The following is a 16,161-nucleotide window of genomic DNA, read 5'->3' as shown; positions in this document are numbered from 1 at the left end:
GTCTTTCCTCTAAGTTTATGGGATTCTCATATGCCATATTTTCTCTTATTTTTTTATGCTTTTTGTATTATTGTAATTCAATATAACCATTTTCTTGTGTGTTTTGTTAGTTTGATTTATTTGAGTGAATTAAAAAAGAAATTTCTATATCAATAACATGGTTTCTTTTTTATTATAAAATTAAGTTTTCTCTTTCAATTAATCCATTAGATATTATCCTCCAGTGTTAATATTATAAATAGGTATTAAATTTCCCATCACTTTTTCTAAATATCAAATTCACCTTTTCCTGCCTATATCTAAACCAATCGATGTCATATAGCAATTTTAAACTGATACTTAGATTATTTTACTCATGCCTATTCAACTCCACTGCTTGAATTACTGTATTAAAGCCTTTTAATAGCTTATAAAGTAATTCCTTTCTTCTTATCCTATTTTTCTAAAGTTGACTTAGCTCCTGACTCTTTTATCAATACATGCATTTTTAAGATCAGTTGTTAAGTTTTATGTGTAAAATAAAATGTGTACTCATTTTTTAAAGAATCAATTTGCCAAATTCATTGATTAATTGAAGGAGAATTGATATTTTTTAAATATTGAGAATTTCCACTAACCATCCTGATACTCACATTATTTTCAATATCCCTTTTTGTCCTTAAGTAAAGTTTTTAAATATTTGATATATTTAAAGCACTTTATGGGAATTGTTCTAATTTGACAAATATTTTTGTTGCTATCATAAATGGGAAGTTTTTAAAACATAATTTCTAATTCATTGTATTTGGTATTGATTTTAATACTGATTTATATCCAACAAACTTCCTGAAATCTATTAGATTTTCACTTACACAACCAAAATTTCTTTGAATTGGTTCTACTTTTCTTTCATTTTCAATTTCTGTATGGCAAAATCTTTTTGTAATTCTCTTTTCACAAAGAGGGCAACACTTCCACTGTTTATGCAGAGTCCTAAGTTAAGCTGCTCCAATGCAGATCTTTGGCTACCCCTCCTGTACCAGAGGCATTAACATGCCAGACTCCAGCCCTTGGGTCTTAATTCCTTAATAGAACAACAAGCCACACCCCAAATAACAGAGTGGACTACAATCCTTGCTCTGAGTTATCCTTTTGTTGATGGGCCCAGTGTGTGTTCTTGCTGGATGGTGGCCCTCCTGTGTGTGGAGAACCAGAGACACAGGCTTATTCTACCATGGGACTCCACCAACCCATTCAGCTGCTGGGCCATTTGAATTCAGCAGACACAAGGGGAATGAAGCCCAGAGCCAGAACACACATGGACAAACAGGCTATAACTCAGGCACATGTCCACACCTCCCGTGAAAGAGTCTGGGAAATGTAGTCTAGATGAGTGCCCGAGAGGAGAACAACTTCAGTTTGGGTATACAGCCAGTGTCTCTACTACAAATAGTATGATCACAAAGGGCCAGACAGACCTAGAGGAGGAAAACACTAGTCAAGCAGTTAAGTGAGTATTACAATATTTCACATAGAGAATGATGATGTAAGTTAAAGAATTGATAAAATAAGTAGAAAAAATGAATTAGGAAAAAAAGTTTAAACAAGTCAACAAGAACAGAAGCAGAGGAAAGGGGAAAACTGAATGGGTGTGGCTGTGAGCATCCCACAAGTGGGGAAACTATGATATACCCGGATATAACTCAGAAATATTAATTCCAAACAAATTGATGCATAAAATAAACACAAAATAATAAGCAATAAATCTCTTTGGATCTAAAAGTAAACAAGTTATAGCTTTTCTCCTCAAAACGGTTTGTAAATTATACTAGTTGGATATGCAGCATTTGGGGTTAGTTCAGACATATTAGCAGTTTCCAAATGTGGAAATATAGGAAAGAGAGATAAAATTTATAGTCATAAAACAGAGTCTCCAAGTGTAGATTAAAAACATTGAGGAACTGCATGAGTCACTAAATAAGTAGCCAAAAAAGGAAAGATAAAAATACTGATTATATATATTTAAAGGTTTGGAAAAGATATAAAAACCTGTCAGAGTAAAAATGTGCTATGGAAATGGGACACCTGGGTCATCTGGGAAGGTGCTCACTGGGCTGCTTTCAGAAGACCTATTCTCAGCTGTCTTTCTGATTTATTATCTTTTAATTATATTTTAATTGTCCATGATACTCTCCTAGAAAACATTTTTTTCTACTGAAGTACTTCCTTCAATACTCCAAAAAGCTGTCCTTTTGTTATTTTATGTAACAAAATTAGTACACAACCTAATATTTTCTTTAAATCATAAGGTACCTGAGACCAGAGACTACATTATTCATAGAGAGTATACGGTTAAACTGAATTTTTCCACATGTCCATATTTTTTTCATGTGGCTTAAGAAAATTTATAACATGTGCTTACAAATTTTTGTTTTTAAGCAAGTAAATCCAGGTGTTTGCACGACAATGCTGCACAGGGAAAAGAGCACATCATCTTCACACTGTTCACTTGTTAGACTAAGTCTAAGCTATCTGAAAATTATCCAACTGATGAACATGTTTTTTCTCCTATATATTGGCCACTTCTGGATTTAAGTATACCCACACATAGAGACAGGTAACCAAATGTGAATAAATAAGGTAGTAAATACAGTAACTTCACTAATAATTCTGGGTTCCTCTGTTTTTAATAAAGGAGCCATGCAGGAAGAAAACCAGTCCTCTACTCTGGACTTCATCCTCCTGGGAGTAAGCAGTGAACAGGAACAAGAAAAAATCTTCTTCATCCTCTTCCTGTTCATTTACCCCATCACATTTATTGGAAACCTGCTCATTATCTTGGCTATCCGTTCTGACGCTCGCCTTCACAGTCCCATGTATTTTCTCCTTGCCAACCTTTCATTTATTGACATCTTCTTCTCTTCTGTTACTATTCCTAAGACACTGGCCAACTATATCTTGCACAGCAAAGCCATCTCCTTTGGTGGATGTCTAACACAGATGTATTTCATGATTTCCATGGCTAACACAGATAGTTACATCTTGGCAGCTATGGCATATGATCGTGCTGTGGCCATCAGCCGCCCACTTCATTACACAACAATTATGAGTCCAAGGTCTTGTGTCCTGCTAGTTGTTGGTTCTTGGGTGATTGCCAATTCCAATGCTCTCATGCACACTGTGCTCACATCTAGGCTGTCTTTCTGTGAAAACCGGGAAGTAGCAAACTTCTACTGTGACATTGTGCCTTTGCTCCAGTTGTCCTGTTCTGATATCCAACTTAATGTGAAGGTGATGTACCTAGGGGTTAGTATATTCTCTGTGCCATTAATATGTATCACCATTTCCTATATTCGGGTCTTTTACACAGTCTTAAAAGTTCCATCCACAAAGGGTGTGCGCAAAGCTTTCTCCACCTGTGGTTCCCACCTCACAGTTGTTTCTCTGTATTATGGGACAATCATGGGCATGTATTTCCGCCCTCTGACAAGTTATACCCTAAAGGATGCTGTGATGTCGGTGATGTACATGATAGTGACCCCAATGTTAAATCCTTTCATCTATAGTCTGAGAAATAAGGATATGAAGGTTGCACTTAGGAAATTGTTCAGCAAGAAAATCTCCCTATAACCATGTAAGTTCATAGATTTGTGACTGCTGTCATCATTTAGGATGCATTTGGAAATTCATCTCCAATGTCAACCCTCTCCAAGAAGTAGCCTTTGATCTTTTGAGTTAAAAATTACTCTTCTCAGAAATCCTGTAATAATTTGTGAAACATGTTGCAGAATTTATCACCTCATACACATGTCTACTCCTTTTGGCAAAGTTGCAGCACAAAATATTGGATGCATGTTAGGGTACCGACTATCAGAGTAAAGTTGAGAAAAATGAAGCTCAGCCTCAACATCTACATGTTAAGAATAATATCTTCCCTGCCACGATCATAAGATGTGATATTTCATGCTTTGAAAGTTATTATTCACTATTCAAATATCAATTTTATGGACTGTTAAATTTAATACCACCTACTATGCTTATAAGCCTTTTAAGTAAGATGCTTCTTAGTATATCATGGTTTACAGTCTTGCTCATATATAATGCCTCCAAGAATATTGATGGAAAGTGGTATATAAAAATATTAATCTATGAAATATAATATGTTAAGTGCCCATCCAATATATACCTTGTGTATCCACTAGAATTTATTTAGAAAACAGAAACCACATCAGGTATGCTTAAACGTAGAAGATAATACAAGGAATTAAATATATAACTGTGTATTGAAAAAAAAATAGGTGTTCAGGTATCTGAAGGGAGCTGTCAAATAACTCTGGCACATGGTCATTACCAAATTTTGTTCCTGGAGAGTCTGAGTCCTCAATGGCATTGCCTCTTTTTTGTTGTTGCTACCACAGTTTTTACTAATCTTTGCTATTGGAAGAGGAAATACCAGTTTCACCCCATACATAGTTTTAGTCTTCCTTGCCCTCCATTGTGTATCAGCAACACAATGTCCCTAATAATCCGAATCTATCCCTCTAATGAGTAGAGAATTTCTTTCCTGTGCATGGCCCACAGAGACATGCTACAATTTGGTTGCATCTTAGCAACATAATATCAATTATAAAAATGTAAATCCCAAAAGATTATTTGTACCCTTGTTATAAGGTAATACACAACAAAAACAACATAAATGACATTTCTCAGAAATGCACAAAGATGTAATAAAAGTGCATCAAAATAAAAGAGACAAAAATGAGCATAAGATTAAGGATAATGAGGAATTTAATATGGAAGTTAAGGGAATGGAAGTGAGGTAGGATATAGTTAGAAAAAAAGGATATTACTAAAGCCCTAACTTTTAGATCAGGGGGGAGTCAATATGTGCTCATGATATTGCATAGATAGATGATAGATAGATAGATAGATAGATAGATAGATAGATAGATAGATAGATAGATAGACAGAGTAAAAGCTCTGCATGATGCAATGGTGAGCATTTGCTTGAATCAAAGATTGGATACAAGGAGGAAAGGGTAATAGTGAGAGCAGTTTAATTAGGCAGTCCTTTCAGCATTCTCAAGAAGAAACAGAAGATGCTAGATAAAGTATCTAGATATAAATGCTATATGGAAATAGTAGAATGTATATAATTTTTGATAATAACAAGGTAATGTCTGTGTTTTAGGTTGATCTACAAAAGAAAAAGATTACTTTAGTCAAAATTGTAAATAAGTGTAAGGAAATTACAGTAATTAAGTTGTAAATAAATTATAATCAATTAATTATATAAAGAATAAAAATTAGAGCAAGATAGCAGAGTTGAAAACCCCAACTCCCTTTCCCTATTATAAACACATTAGCTCAGCAACACTTGATGGACAAATTCCCTTTGTGAGAAATACTGAAATGAATTGTTGTCCAGGTAAAAAAAAAACCATATTGGCAAAGGTAGTAGGAGACGCAGGATACTCTCTCACTATGCCATACAATTAGGAAGAAACCCTATTACTCCATTTTTTACTAAGGGTGGAAAGCAATTTATTCATAAAACAAGCACCCCAACTTTTCCAAGAGAGTTCATCAGAGCACTGACTTATTTCTTGTGAATCTTGGTGCTCTTATGGGGCTGGCACATTCTAGTCACCTAGGAAAGAATACAGAAGGCAGCTTGAGCTTGTGGATACTAATAGATCTTTCTCCTGATGAGGCAAGTGAATGAAAATCAGAGTTATTATCTCCCCCCAGGTAAGAAACAGTTGATCCATGTGTGGTATGCCCCAATTTCTCTGGGATTTCCCAAATAACTTGAATATATCTTGTCAATCCTCAAGCTCAGATGTATCTGTTACATACAGATACATTGGGAGTAGTGCCGGGGACCAGCCTCTGGCAAAATGTCGTGTCAGGGTTCCTGAAAGGATGAGAACAAGGCCTCCTGCAGCAGAGTTGCTTGGGAGAAAACACAGAGTGGTTTGCATGGGTAGATGCCATTGATCCCCCCACATGCTCACCACAGAATGGTGGAAAAAAATATTCTTAGCTCTCTGCCTCCCACTGGGGAGAGAAACACTTGGCCCTTGGCCTCAATGGCCCAACTTCTCTAAGGGCACCCAAACAACTGGTATCTGTCCCACCAGCATTGGAAGTCTGATGAGTCCAGAGGCAGTCTAACTTCCTAAAGGGGAGAGTACACAGAAGTTTGGACTGGGAGATACCATAGTTCTTCCTCCTGGATTAGCACAGAGTGAGTGTATAAAAAACACAGAAGATTACCTCTTCCTGATAAAGAAAACAGTTGGCAGAGTCCCACAGATCGTTGGATAGGTTCACTGGTGAGGGTTTTCTCCCATCTGAGATTGGTCTGTGAAGATGGGAAGAGGTACTTCACCTACCTTGCTAATGTGCAAATACCAAAAGATAAAGCCAAGGAAAATGAATCAGGCAAAGATTTTCCAAACAAAAACCAAGGGAACTCACAGAAACCAATCCTATTGAAATAAAGTTATGATTTAACTAATAGAGAAACTAAATAACTAGCATAAATGCTCACTGAGAAAGCATAGGATAATGTGTAAATAAAGTGAGTGTTTAAACAGAGACAGTAAATATTAAAAAGTGCCAAAGAGAAATCATGAAATTGAAGAACACAATCACTAAACCAAATAATACACTAGAGGTTCAAAGCAGACTAGATCCTAGATCAAGCATTCAAAGAATACAAACATTTAAGAACAGGTCATTAGAAATAATTCAGTAAAAGCAGCAAAATTGTTTTAAAGAATGATAAAGGTGAAAAAAGCTTAAGAGACTTTGAGATGCAATTGAGCAGAAAATATGCATTGCATTATGGGAGTCCCAGAATGAGAAGAGTAAGATAAATGATCAGAAAGATTATTTTAAGAAATAATGCCTGAAAACTTCTGAAACGTGGGAAGGAAACAGACATTGAGATTCAAGAAGCCAAAAAAAAATCCATACTGAAATTATAATTAAGTCATCAAAAGTCAAAAACAAAGGGAAAATATTGAAAGCAAGGGAAAAGGAAGTTGTCACATACAAGAGAACCAACTTAAAACTACAGAAGGATTTTGAGTAAATCATTTAATACTAATATGAAAGTTAAGATAATTTGTATTCCAATAACTATTATTAAATATATGTTGGAGTTAAGGTAGAGTTAAGGTAGTTAAATATATGTTAAGGAGTTAAGGTCAACTATACAACATGGTAGTATAGTTGACTGGAGTCAAGGCTCTCCCTTAATTATAACTAGAAATCAACTATTATCTACACATAAATCTCACCAGCTCATCACCTTCATCACTGGGTTGGCCCACACAGTATTTTTCCCTGAGTTGGAGGCTTGGTCATTCCCTAAAGTGCTGGAACAGGGAGAAGGGAGGGGAGCTGTGGCCTTGGCAGTGGTCACTCCTAATGAGGAGTAACTGGGGGAAGGCATACATTCTGGTGTACCCAGGCTGGCACAGGTGAGCTCCATGGTAAGTGTGAAGTACAATGCTGCTTTCTGATTGAGCCCTGGACAGAAGTTTTTTGGTTTGATGTAGTCCATTTGTTTTGTATTTTCTGCTTCTCTTGCTGTTGATAAAGAGTTCACAAAAACATCACTAAGGTCAGTGTCAAATGCTTATCATTATGTTATCTTCTATGTTTGGTTTCAGGTCTTACATTCAAGTCTTTTGTCCATTGTTAATTAATTGTCATATATGGCGTAAGAGAGTGGTCTAGTTTCACTCTTTTGCATGTGACTATGAGAACAATTACTCTTGAGAGTCACTGTGTCCCCTCAGGGCACAACAGAAGGATTGTAATGAATTTTAACAATTACTTTGACAATGGCCAAAATGAAGACCCAAGAGATTCATGTTTCTGGAGACTTTATAACCTGGTGAATAATTCACAGTTTTCTCTGTGCTATGACCCACCCTGCTTCTTTGAGCAGGAAACTAGAGTCCTCTCTTCAGCCTCCATCTCCTCCATTGCTCCTTCTATCCTTTCTGATCCAGGATTGGGAAATTAGTCCCCTCCTTGCAAACCATCCCAGTCTTGCCTCAGGAACAGAGACCCCAGTCTCCAGCCTGCTTTCCCAACCCCAAAACAAATGCTAATGGGTGCTAGGCCAGTGGCTATAAACTTCCCATTTGCGGAGGAAGAGTGAAGGCCACATGACTAGGACCCTTTATGACACCTGAGTTAACTCCCCGGGTACAATTGTGGATGTTGGAGAGTGAGGTATCAAGGAATATATAGCCAGAAACCACACAAAACCCCAAGAGGTAAGTGGAATTATATGCCATTTTATCAGATGAAAAAAAAGGTGAATTGTATCACTTAAAGTCAATCACAGAGGTAGTGGCAAAAGTGAAATTCAAACTTGGCCTGAAGACTGTGAAAGAGAAAAATACTCTCCTTTTTAATAATGGCTATCCTTGGGCCTTTATGCAGGAAAACAGTGAGGAAGAAGCAGTTTTGATTTTGTTCTGAGTTTGCCACCTCTGATTGTGTGTGTGTGTGTGCGCGCACACAAACACATGCATATGCACTCACAGAAGCCTATTATCTTAGGAACTACAACTCTCGGTACTCCCACATTGAACAGTGCATAGAAACAAGACCCATCAGAAAATTACCTTATTTCACTGTCAAAGCACTGGTAAGTCATAGCACTTGGAGAACATTTTTTTGACCTTTTCTGCGACCCCTTATACTAAGGGGAAGCACTGGCCGCCTTCTGCTCCCCTGTGCATCACACTCATGTAACAGATATCTCAAAGTACAAACACTATCCAGGAAAATAAATTTTGGTGGCTTAACATTGCCTGGAACTCTGGCTTAAGTTAATTCCAATGAACCCAAGATTCTACTCTGCCTCTACCTGGATCCTCTGCCTACACCCTGGATCCTTTCTTTGGGGCCATATGGTTCTTTTACTTCTCTCTCCAAGGCATCAATAAAACCCACCTCTCTCCTTGACGTCTAACATTGCAAATCCTGAAGTCTCTGCACTTGAAAATTTCTCTAGCTCCCACTGTCTTTAGATCCTGCATTGATTATGCTAACCTCTTATCCTTTATTTTTCTTCCATCCTTTGACTCATCCCCTTGTGATTGTCCATGCAACAGATTGTTATTTAAAATGTTGCCTTATTCATCAGTCATTTTATATGCTCAAATGCCTGTGTTTGCATTAAACAAATGGTTATACAATTGCATCAGAAAGGGTCATGCAATACCTATATTAATTTTTAATGTGCAATGACTAAAGTGCTTCGATCTTATGTTGACTCAAAGTTCTCGACAAATAACCAAAACTTCTCTTCCAGACTGATCTCATTTTTATGTGATTTCTGCATTGTCCCCTGACTACCCAAGATGAAGGGAGTGAAAGTGTAGACTGTTTTAAGACAGAAATTTGGGGAGGGTGCATGACCCCAGGTAGCATGCTGTTGAGAGATCAAAGTGCCAGAGCTGAGCCTATGATTTTATTAAAATATCATAACAACAAAGAGAATAAAATAATAAAACATTATCCTCTAGACTTACAAATATGTGCCCCATGTTTTTTTTTTTTTAAAGTATCATAGGTACTTGAATTTCCTTTGTTCCCATCAAATCTTAATTTTCCCTTTTAGATCAGAAATAACCAATTTTCTAGATGTGGTATTCAGTATTTATAGTTTTACTACATACATATGTATTATTTTATGAATTAAAACATGCATATATTGTGTGATACAGGATATATCTTCCATTAATTTGCTTTCTTCTGTCACATTATGTTTTATATGTGTTTGTGTGAATTCATTCACATTTACTGTGTGCTGAATTCATTAAGAAAATGGTAAAATTTACTTATTATTCCTCCATGAGTAGGCCATTTCTAAGTTTTCTATATGATAATATACATCCTTGTGGATGTCTTCATAGCACACATGCTAAAGTTTCTCTAAATTCTAACAGAAATAGAATTGCTGGATCAGAGGTGGTATGAATTCAATTGTCCTAGAGACAGGCTAATTGTTCTTCAAATAATACTAATCTTTACCACTTCTTCCCAACATTTAAATTGTGAGACTTTTATATTTTTATATGCTCCAAGATAAGGGATATTAAATTAAATTTTGTTTTAATTTGAACATCTTTTGTTTATAGCCACACCAGTTATTCAATGACTTGCCTATTCTAGCATTTTGCTCATTATTTCCCACTCTAGTTTTGGTCCTTTTATTATCAATTGTAGGACTCTCATATGTTCTGAATTCTGATCCTTTATGGATCACGTATGTAGCAGAAACCTCTTTGTACTTGACTCCATGACTTGTCTCTCCCCTTCCTTTCTATTTTCTTTTTCATACCAATGTTTTAAATGTAAAGTAGCCAAGGTTTAATACATTGTTCTTATCTTTTGCTTTTTATTTTTTTGCATTTTTTCATTTTTTTTATATATTTCTTACATCATTTTTCATTTTTGCACAATGTATACATTTTCATCTTGGTTATATTCCCCATACAATTGTATCTTTTGCTTTTTAAAAACCCTCATTTATGAATCCAATTCCTTCTCTGATATCATAAACATATTTTCCTCTACATTTTTTCCAGCTTCATTGAGCTATAATGGGAACGCAATGTGTAACTTTAAGGTGTACAACATGTTGATTAATATGCTTACATACATCTCTAAATTTCTTGAAGTTTTTTTTTTTTCACAATCTTCTAGGGATTATTTTTTGAATTATTATTCATATATGGGTATCCCACTGCTACAAAATTATTTAATAGTCATTTCCCTGCCAATTTCTAAAGCAATTTATGTTATATACCAACTTCTGATAAATGTGCGATCTGTGTCTAGATTCTCTATTCTGTTAATATAGGTCTATTTTTCATTCCCTGTACTAGTGCTATGCCACTGTTTCATTACCGTAATAAACATTTTGATACATAAAGGAGTAATCCCTTTCTCCTATTCTCTATCCTCATATTATCTATCTCTTTAATAGCTCCTACTCTCCTGCAGGTTTAAATGAAACCTGTGATGTTTTTTGAGAGTGCATCAAATTCATAGATTAATTCAAGGAGAACTGACATTGTTACCACATTGATCTTGCCCTTAACCTTGCTTATCTTTTCATTTATTTTATATTCTTTTTCAGTCCTTCAGTAAGCTTTGATATTTTTAAACCATTTGGACCTGTTGTGTTAGGATTATTTCTGTTAATATTATTAGTAGTTTATTTTACTATTTTACGTGAGTCTTTCTAAATTATATTTTCTAATTTATTTAAATCTAAGAACAATGCTGACTGTTTTCAAAAGTGGTTTATATCAAACAAACTTACTGATATCCTTAGAGATTCCCTTGGGAATTCATGATTGAGCTAAAAATTCCCTTGGGTTTTTCTTTGTACACAATCACATTTTTCATGAATGCCACCCTTTTGTTTTATCCATTACACTCTAATGTGACCAAAAAAATTAGTGTCTACTTCACAAATAGGGCAACAAATGCTTATGCAGAAAACTCAGATTAGTTCTTTTCATGAAGATTTGTTACACATTTCCAGTACAAAAAGACCCCTACCTTTAGGTTGTTGTCAGAAAGCCCAAGGGGCCAAAACAGCATCAACTATAGCTTACAACTCTTACTCTGCGTTTTCTTTCTATTATCTATACCTAGGTCTTCCCAGTTCTTTTAGGTTTGCTTATGTCCATTTTTTATTCATTTTTAAATTGATTGAGAATTTATTTGTGTTTTAACTGGAATGAGAACTGTTGATATTAACTTAGTTCTCCAAGTTGCAAAGAACCACACCTCTAAAATATTATACTTCCACATCATATAAACTAACCAACCATAGTCTCAGCCCTTTAGTTTTGTCAAACCCCCTCAATCCTGAGATATTGTGATTTTGTGTGACAGGAATAGGCATTTCAAGAGAGAAAAACAAATTCCTTTAGGTACAGAGACTAAAAAGCGCATCATATTTGGGGGAAATATAATTAAAACTGCATCCCCTGTGCCTAGCATATCATTCACATACACCATAGGAGACACTGAGAATTGAGAATTGAATCAATTATAGATTGATACAATCATTAGGTAGTCTCTTCTTTGGAAAAATCAGTGAATTATTTAGTTTATTCTGAACTGTAGTACAAACATGACAAAATGTGTAATGGTTTAAAGAAAATAAAACTTTCTCTTCTATGAAACAGTCCTAGTTTAATGGTGGGTGGCCCTGCTAGATGTAGAAAACTAGGGACACAGGCTCATTCTACCACATGATTCTACCATCCCATTAAGACCCTATTGCCTCAGCAAGAGGAAAAAGAGTGTGAAGGTGCCCCCAAACTAAAACACATGGATGGGTTGACTAGAAGAACTAAGTCGCATAATCATATTTCAGTGGAAGGGAGCCTGGGGAACAGAGTCTATTCTTATGCACTAGAAGAATAGTACAAAGTGGGTTTGGATGAGCAGCTAGTACTCTGCCATAATTAGTATGCTTCAGAGTATGAGTGGATCAAAGAGTTAGTTCTATATTTCAGTTAGAAGATGATGATGATCTAAGCAACTGTTCTGAAATAATAGAACAAAAAAAGGTGAATTATGTAATAATTATTTTAAATGAAGAATCAACACAATCAGATGTAGAAATGAAAGATAAATGGGATGAATATGCCTATGTAGATCCCACAAGTGGGGAATCAAGAAATAAACCTTGAATGAATTCAATAAATATTGAATACAAATTTACTGGTTCATGCAATAAATATTATTCCACAGTGATTCCTCTGAGTGATGATAAAAATAAATAATATATGGTTTTACTCCTCAAGACAAGCTTATATGCGTAGAGTATGGAGTAAATAGATAAACATGTTGGCAGTTTGGCTAAATGTATAAATATGAGAAACAGAAGTCAAACTTTAAGATAGAAACTTGAGAGTTTTCTAAGCAGAAGTTCAAGGAACTGTGTAATTGAATGAGTCACCAAAAGAAATAATAAAGGGAAGAGAAGACTGGAGAAAAAAACTTTGTGATTACCTATATTAGAGAGCTTTCTAAAGAGATAAAGCTTATCCAAGGTGTGGTGAAAGTCTTCTTTGGAGATAGGAGATTTGGGGAGAAAATCTAGTAGACATATTTGTTTGTATCTAAACCCAGTGGTCCTTGTGATTTACAATCTTCCAGTGTCAGTGTAGACACCTATTACTTCCTGGGCTCCGGGATCAACATGAGTTCAGTCTTTGGAACAATCCCTAATTCCCTGGCTAGTCTTTGCACTAATGCAACATTTGCATGGGATTATTTTTCTAGCCTACTCATTGTTGCCATTTTCTTATGTGTAGTAGAATTAGCATATGATTCTGGTTTCTACATTAAATTATAAGGTTTCTGAGAGCAAATACTATGTCATACATATAGAATAAAATAATTAATTGGGTTTTACACATTTGTGATTTTTCCATCGGCCTAATAAATCACCTAGCATATACAATATAAAAAAATAAGCAATTTCAATTGGCTAAATCCTAGATGTGTGACGATGATGTTGGAATATGGAACAGTGGGCAGCTTGGATTCACAGATTGCTCACATTTTAGACTTGAGTGTCCAGGAATAACTGTCATTTAGGGGCAATGTTCAACAAGGATTTCTCAAGATTTAATAAACTCAGTTTTAGAGATGGCTGATCACTTGAGTCAAAACTGGTGGATAAAGAACATCACTACACAAAGTAAATTCACTAATTATTCTGGATTCCTCTTCCCTTTCTCAATAAAGGAACCATGCAGGAAGTAAACCAGTCCACTAGCCTGGGCTTCATCCTCCTGGGAGTGACAGGTCAGCAGGAACAGGAAGAAATCTTCTTCATCCTCTTCCTGTTCATTTACCCCATCACATTGATTGGAAACCTGCTCATCATCTTGGCTATTCGCTCTGACATTCGCCTTCACAACCCCATGTACTTTTTCCTTGCCAACCTCTCCTTTGTTGACATCTTCTTCTCCTCTGTAACTATCCCTAAGATGTTGATCAACCATATCTTGGGCAGCAAAGCCATCTCCTTTGGTGGATGTCTAACACAGATGTATTTCATGATTTCCTTGGGTAACACAGATAGTTATATCTTGGCAGCTATGGCATATGATCGTGCTGTGGCCATCAGCCGCCCACTTCATTACACAACAATTATGAGCCCAAAGTCATGCATCCTGCTAGTTGTTGGTTCTTGGGTCATTGCCAATTCCAATGCTCTCCCACACACTCTGCTCACAGCCAGACTGTCTTTCTGTAGAAACCGGGAAGTGGCCAACTTCTACTGTGACATTACCCCTTTGCTCAAGTTGTCCTGTTCTGATATCCAATTTAATGTGAAGATGATGTACCTAGGGGTTGGTGTTTTCTCTGTGCCATTAATATGCATCACCATTTCCTATATTCGAGTCTTTTCCACAGTCTTAAAGGTTCCATCCACCAAAGGTGTGCTCAAAGCTTTCTCCACCTGTGGTTCCCACCTCACAGTTGTTTCTCTGTATTATGGGACAGTCATGGGCATGTATTTCCGCCCGCTGACGAGTTATAGCCTAAAGGATGCTGTGATAACTGTGATGTACATGGCAGTGACCCCCATGTTAAATCCTTTCATCTACAGTCTGAGAAATCGAGACATGAAGGCTGCCCTGGGGAAGTTGTTCAGCAAGAGAATCTCCTCACAGTAAATATGAGCTTATATGGAGACTGCAGTCACCAATTAGGATGTACTTGGAAATTCATCTCCAATGTAAACCCTCTCCAAGATGCCACTTTTGATCTTTCTAGCTGGAAATTCCTCATCAAAGATCTTATAATAATTTGATACAATTAGTGGAAAGTCATTTTGTACCCATTATTATCTTTTGGCAGAATGGCAGCTCAGGAATATTGAGTTTATGTTTCAACTAAGTTATGATTCAAAATATAGCTGAGAAGGGTGAAGTTCAGCTTCTACATTTACATGTTAGGAATAATAATATCTTCCCCCTACACTGTCATAAAGTGTGAGGATCACAATAGTTTATAATTAATAAATCATTCAAATGTCAATTTTATTCAACTATAATTTCAATACTATGCTTGCAATCCTCTGAAGCTAGGTACTGTCTTAACACAACACTTTTCACAGTTTTGGTCTATAAAGTTTATCTAATAATTTTTGGTGGAAAGTGGGATGAACAAATGAAATTATCTAAGTTGTAATATCATGATGATCAGACATAATCAGATTCTAGTCTGATTGTTTACCCTCTATTAAATCTTTAAAGAAAATGCTCTGGGTAGATATTTTGTTCTTACTATATTGTTGATTAAAATAAACTGTTTCTCAAAAACATAAGATCCTTCCTAATATCTTACTAAAATGACATTCATTTTTAGTTATTGCATTTAAAGTTAATTATTACAATTTAATTAATATAATAAAGTGCTGAACTAATTAATTTAAATATGAAATAAAACTATGGTGACAAAATCTTTGAGTGCCAAATAATAAGTAAAGAAAAAAGAGCAGTATTAAAAATATGACCATGTTTCTCCAGCATGGTCCAGGGAAGATGAAACATTAATTCTGGATCCAGTCGTGAGGGTCATTAAATACCCAATAAGGAATACCACCAGCTATTATTTGATTCTGTTTATGAGAAAATTGTGACTTTTTTCATAATATTAATATATAAATGATTATCTTTAAGTATCATGTCTCCACACAAAATAATGTTTTGAAAGGTGAATGGAGTGTATTTACAAGAATGTACAAGTTATTTTACTATCTACCATTTTTAACTACTGGTAAAAATGTAAAAGTACTACCTTCTATAGATAATTCACATTGTCAAGAACCTTTCCATGGATGTTGGAAGATGACATTATTGTTCTTTTAACACTTTCTGTGTCTTTCAAAAACCACAGATGAGAAGTATCGCAATTATCATAATACAGGATTAATTTTCCTATTACAGGTAAACTTAAGACCAAATGGCCTAAGACATTTCAAATATTTTCCACAGTGAATTATGAAGTGGCAAAGGGATAGGATAAAAGAGCAACTGAGGAGGTACACACTTAGGAGAAATATACTGATACACCAATTAACTGCCTCATCAATCTCACTCT

The 16,161-nt window shown here is 35.5% G+C and overlaps 3 protein-coding genes across 7 annotated transcripts in view; 2 read left to right on the top strand and 1 right to left on the bottom strand.

Moving 5' to 3' along the window:
• The window catches only part of LOC119232357 (olfactory receptor 1P1-like), a 251,030-nt gene that overhangs the window by 203,278 nt on the left and 31,591 nt on the right, over positions 1–16,161 (bottom strand). The gene's annotated exons all lie outside the window — the stretch shown is intronic.
• Positions 2,680–3,609, top strand: LOC119232400 (olfactory receptor 1A1-like). The gene has a single exon (XM_037494408.1). The coding sequence runs from the start codon at positions 2,680–2,682 to the stop codon at positions 3,607–3,609; it is 930 nt and encodes a 309-aa protein (XP_037350305.1).
• Positions 13,800–14,733, top strand: LOC119232281 (olfactory receptor 1A1). The gene has a single exon (XM_037494255.1). The coding sequence runs from the start codon at positions 13,800–13,802 to the stop codon at positions 14,730–14,732; it is 933 nt and encodes a 310-aa protein (XP_037350152.1). The 3' UTR covers position 14,733.

Source organism: Talpa occidentalis, unplaced genomic scaffold (assembly GCF_014898055.3).
Source record: "Talpa occidentalis isolate TD23 unplaced genomic scaffold, MPIMG_talOcc4v2.1 talOcc4.7, whole genome shotgun sequence".
NCBI classification, from domain to species: Eukaryota; Metazoa; Chordata; class Mammalia; order Eulipotyphla; family Talpidae; genus Talpa; species Talpa occidentalis.
Note: the sequence above shows the minus strand (reverse complement) of the source record. Positions and strands in the feature narration are given on the sequence as shown.

Excerpts from the sequence above, each read along its gene's own strand:
- LOC119232400 (XM_037494408.1), top strand. The coding sequence starts at position 2,680 with ATGCAGGAAGAAAACCAGTCCTCTACTCTGGACTTCATCCTCCTGGGA.
- LOC119232281 (XM_037494255.1), top strand. The coding sequence starts at position 13,800 with ATGCAGGAAGTAAACCAGTCCACTAGCCTGGGCTTCATCCTCCTGGGA.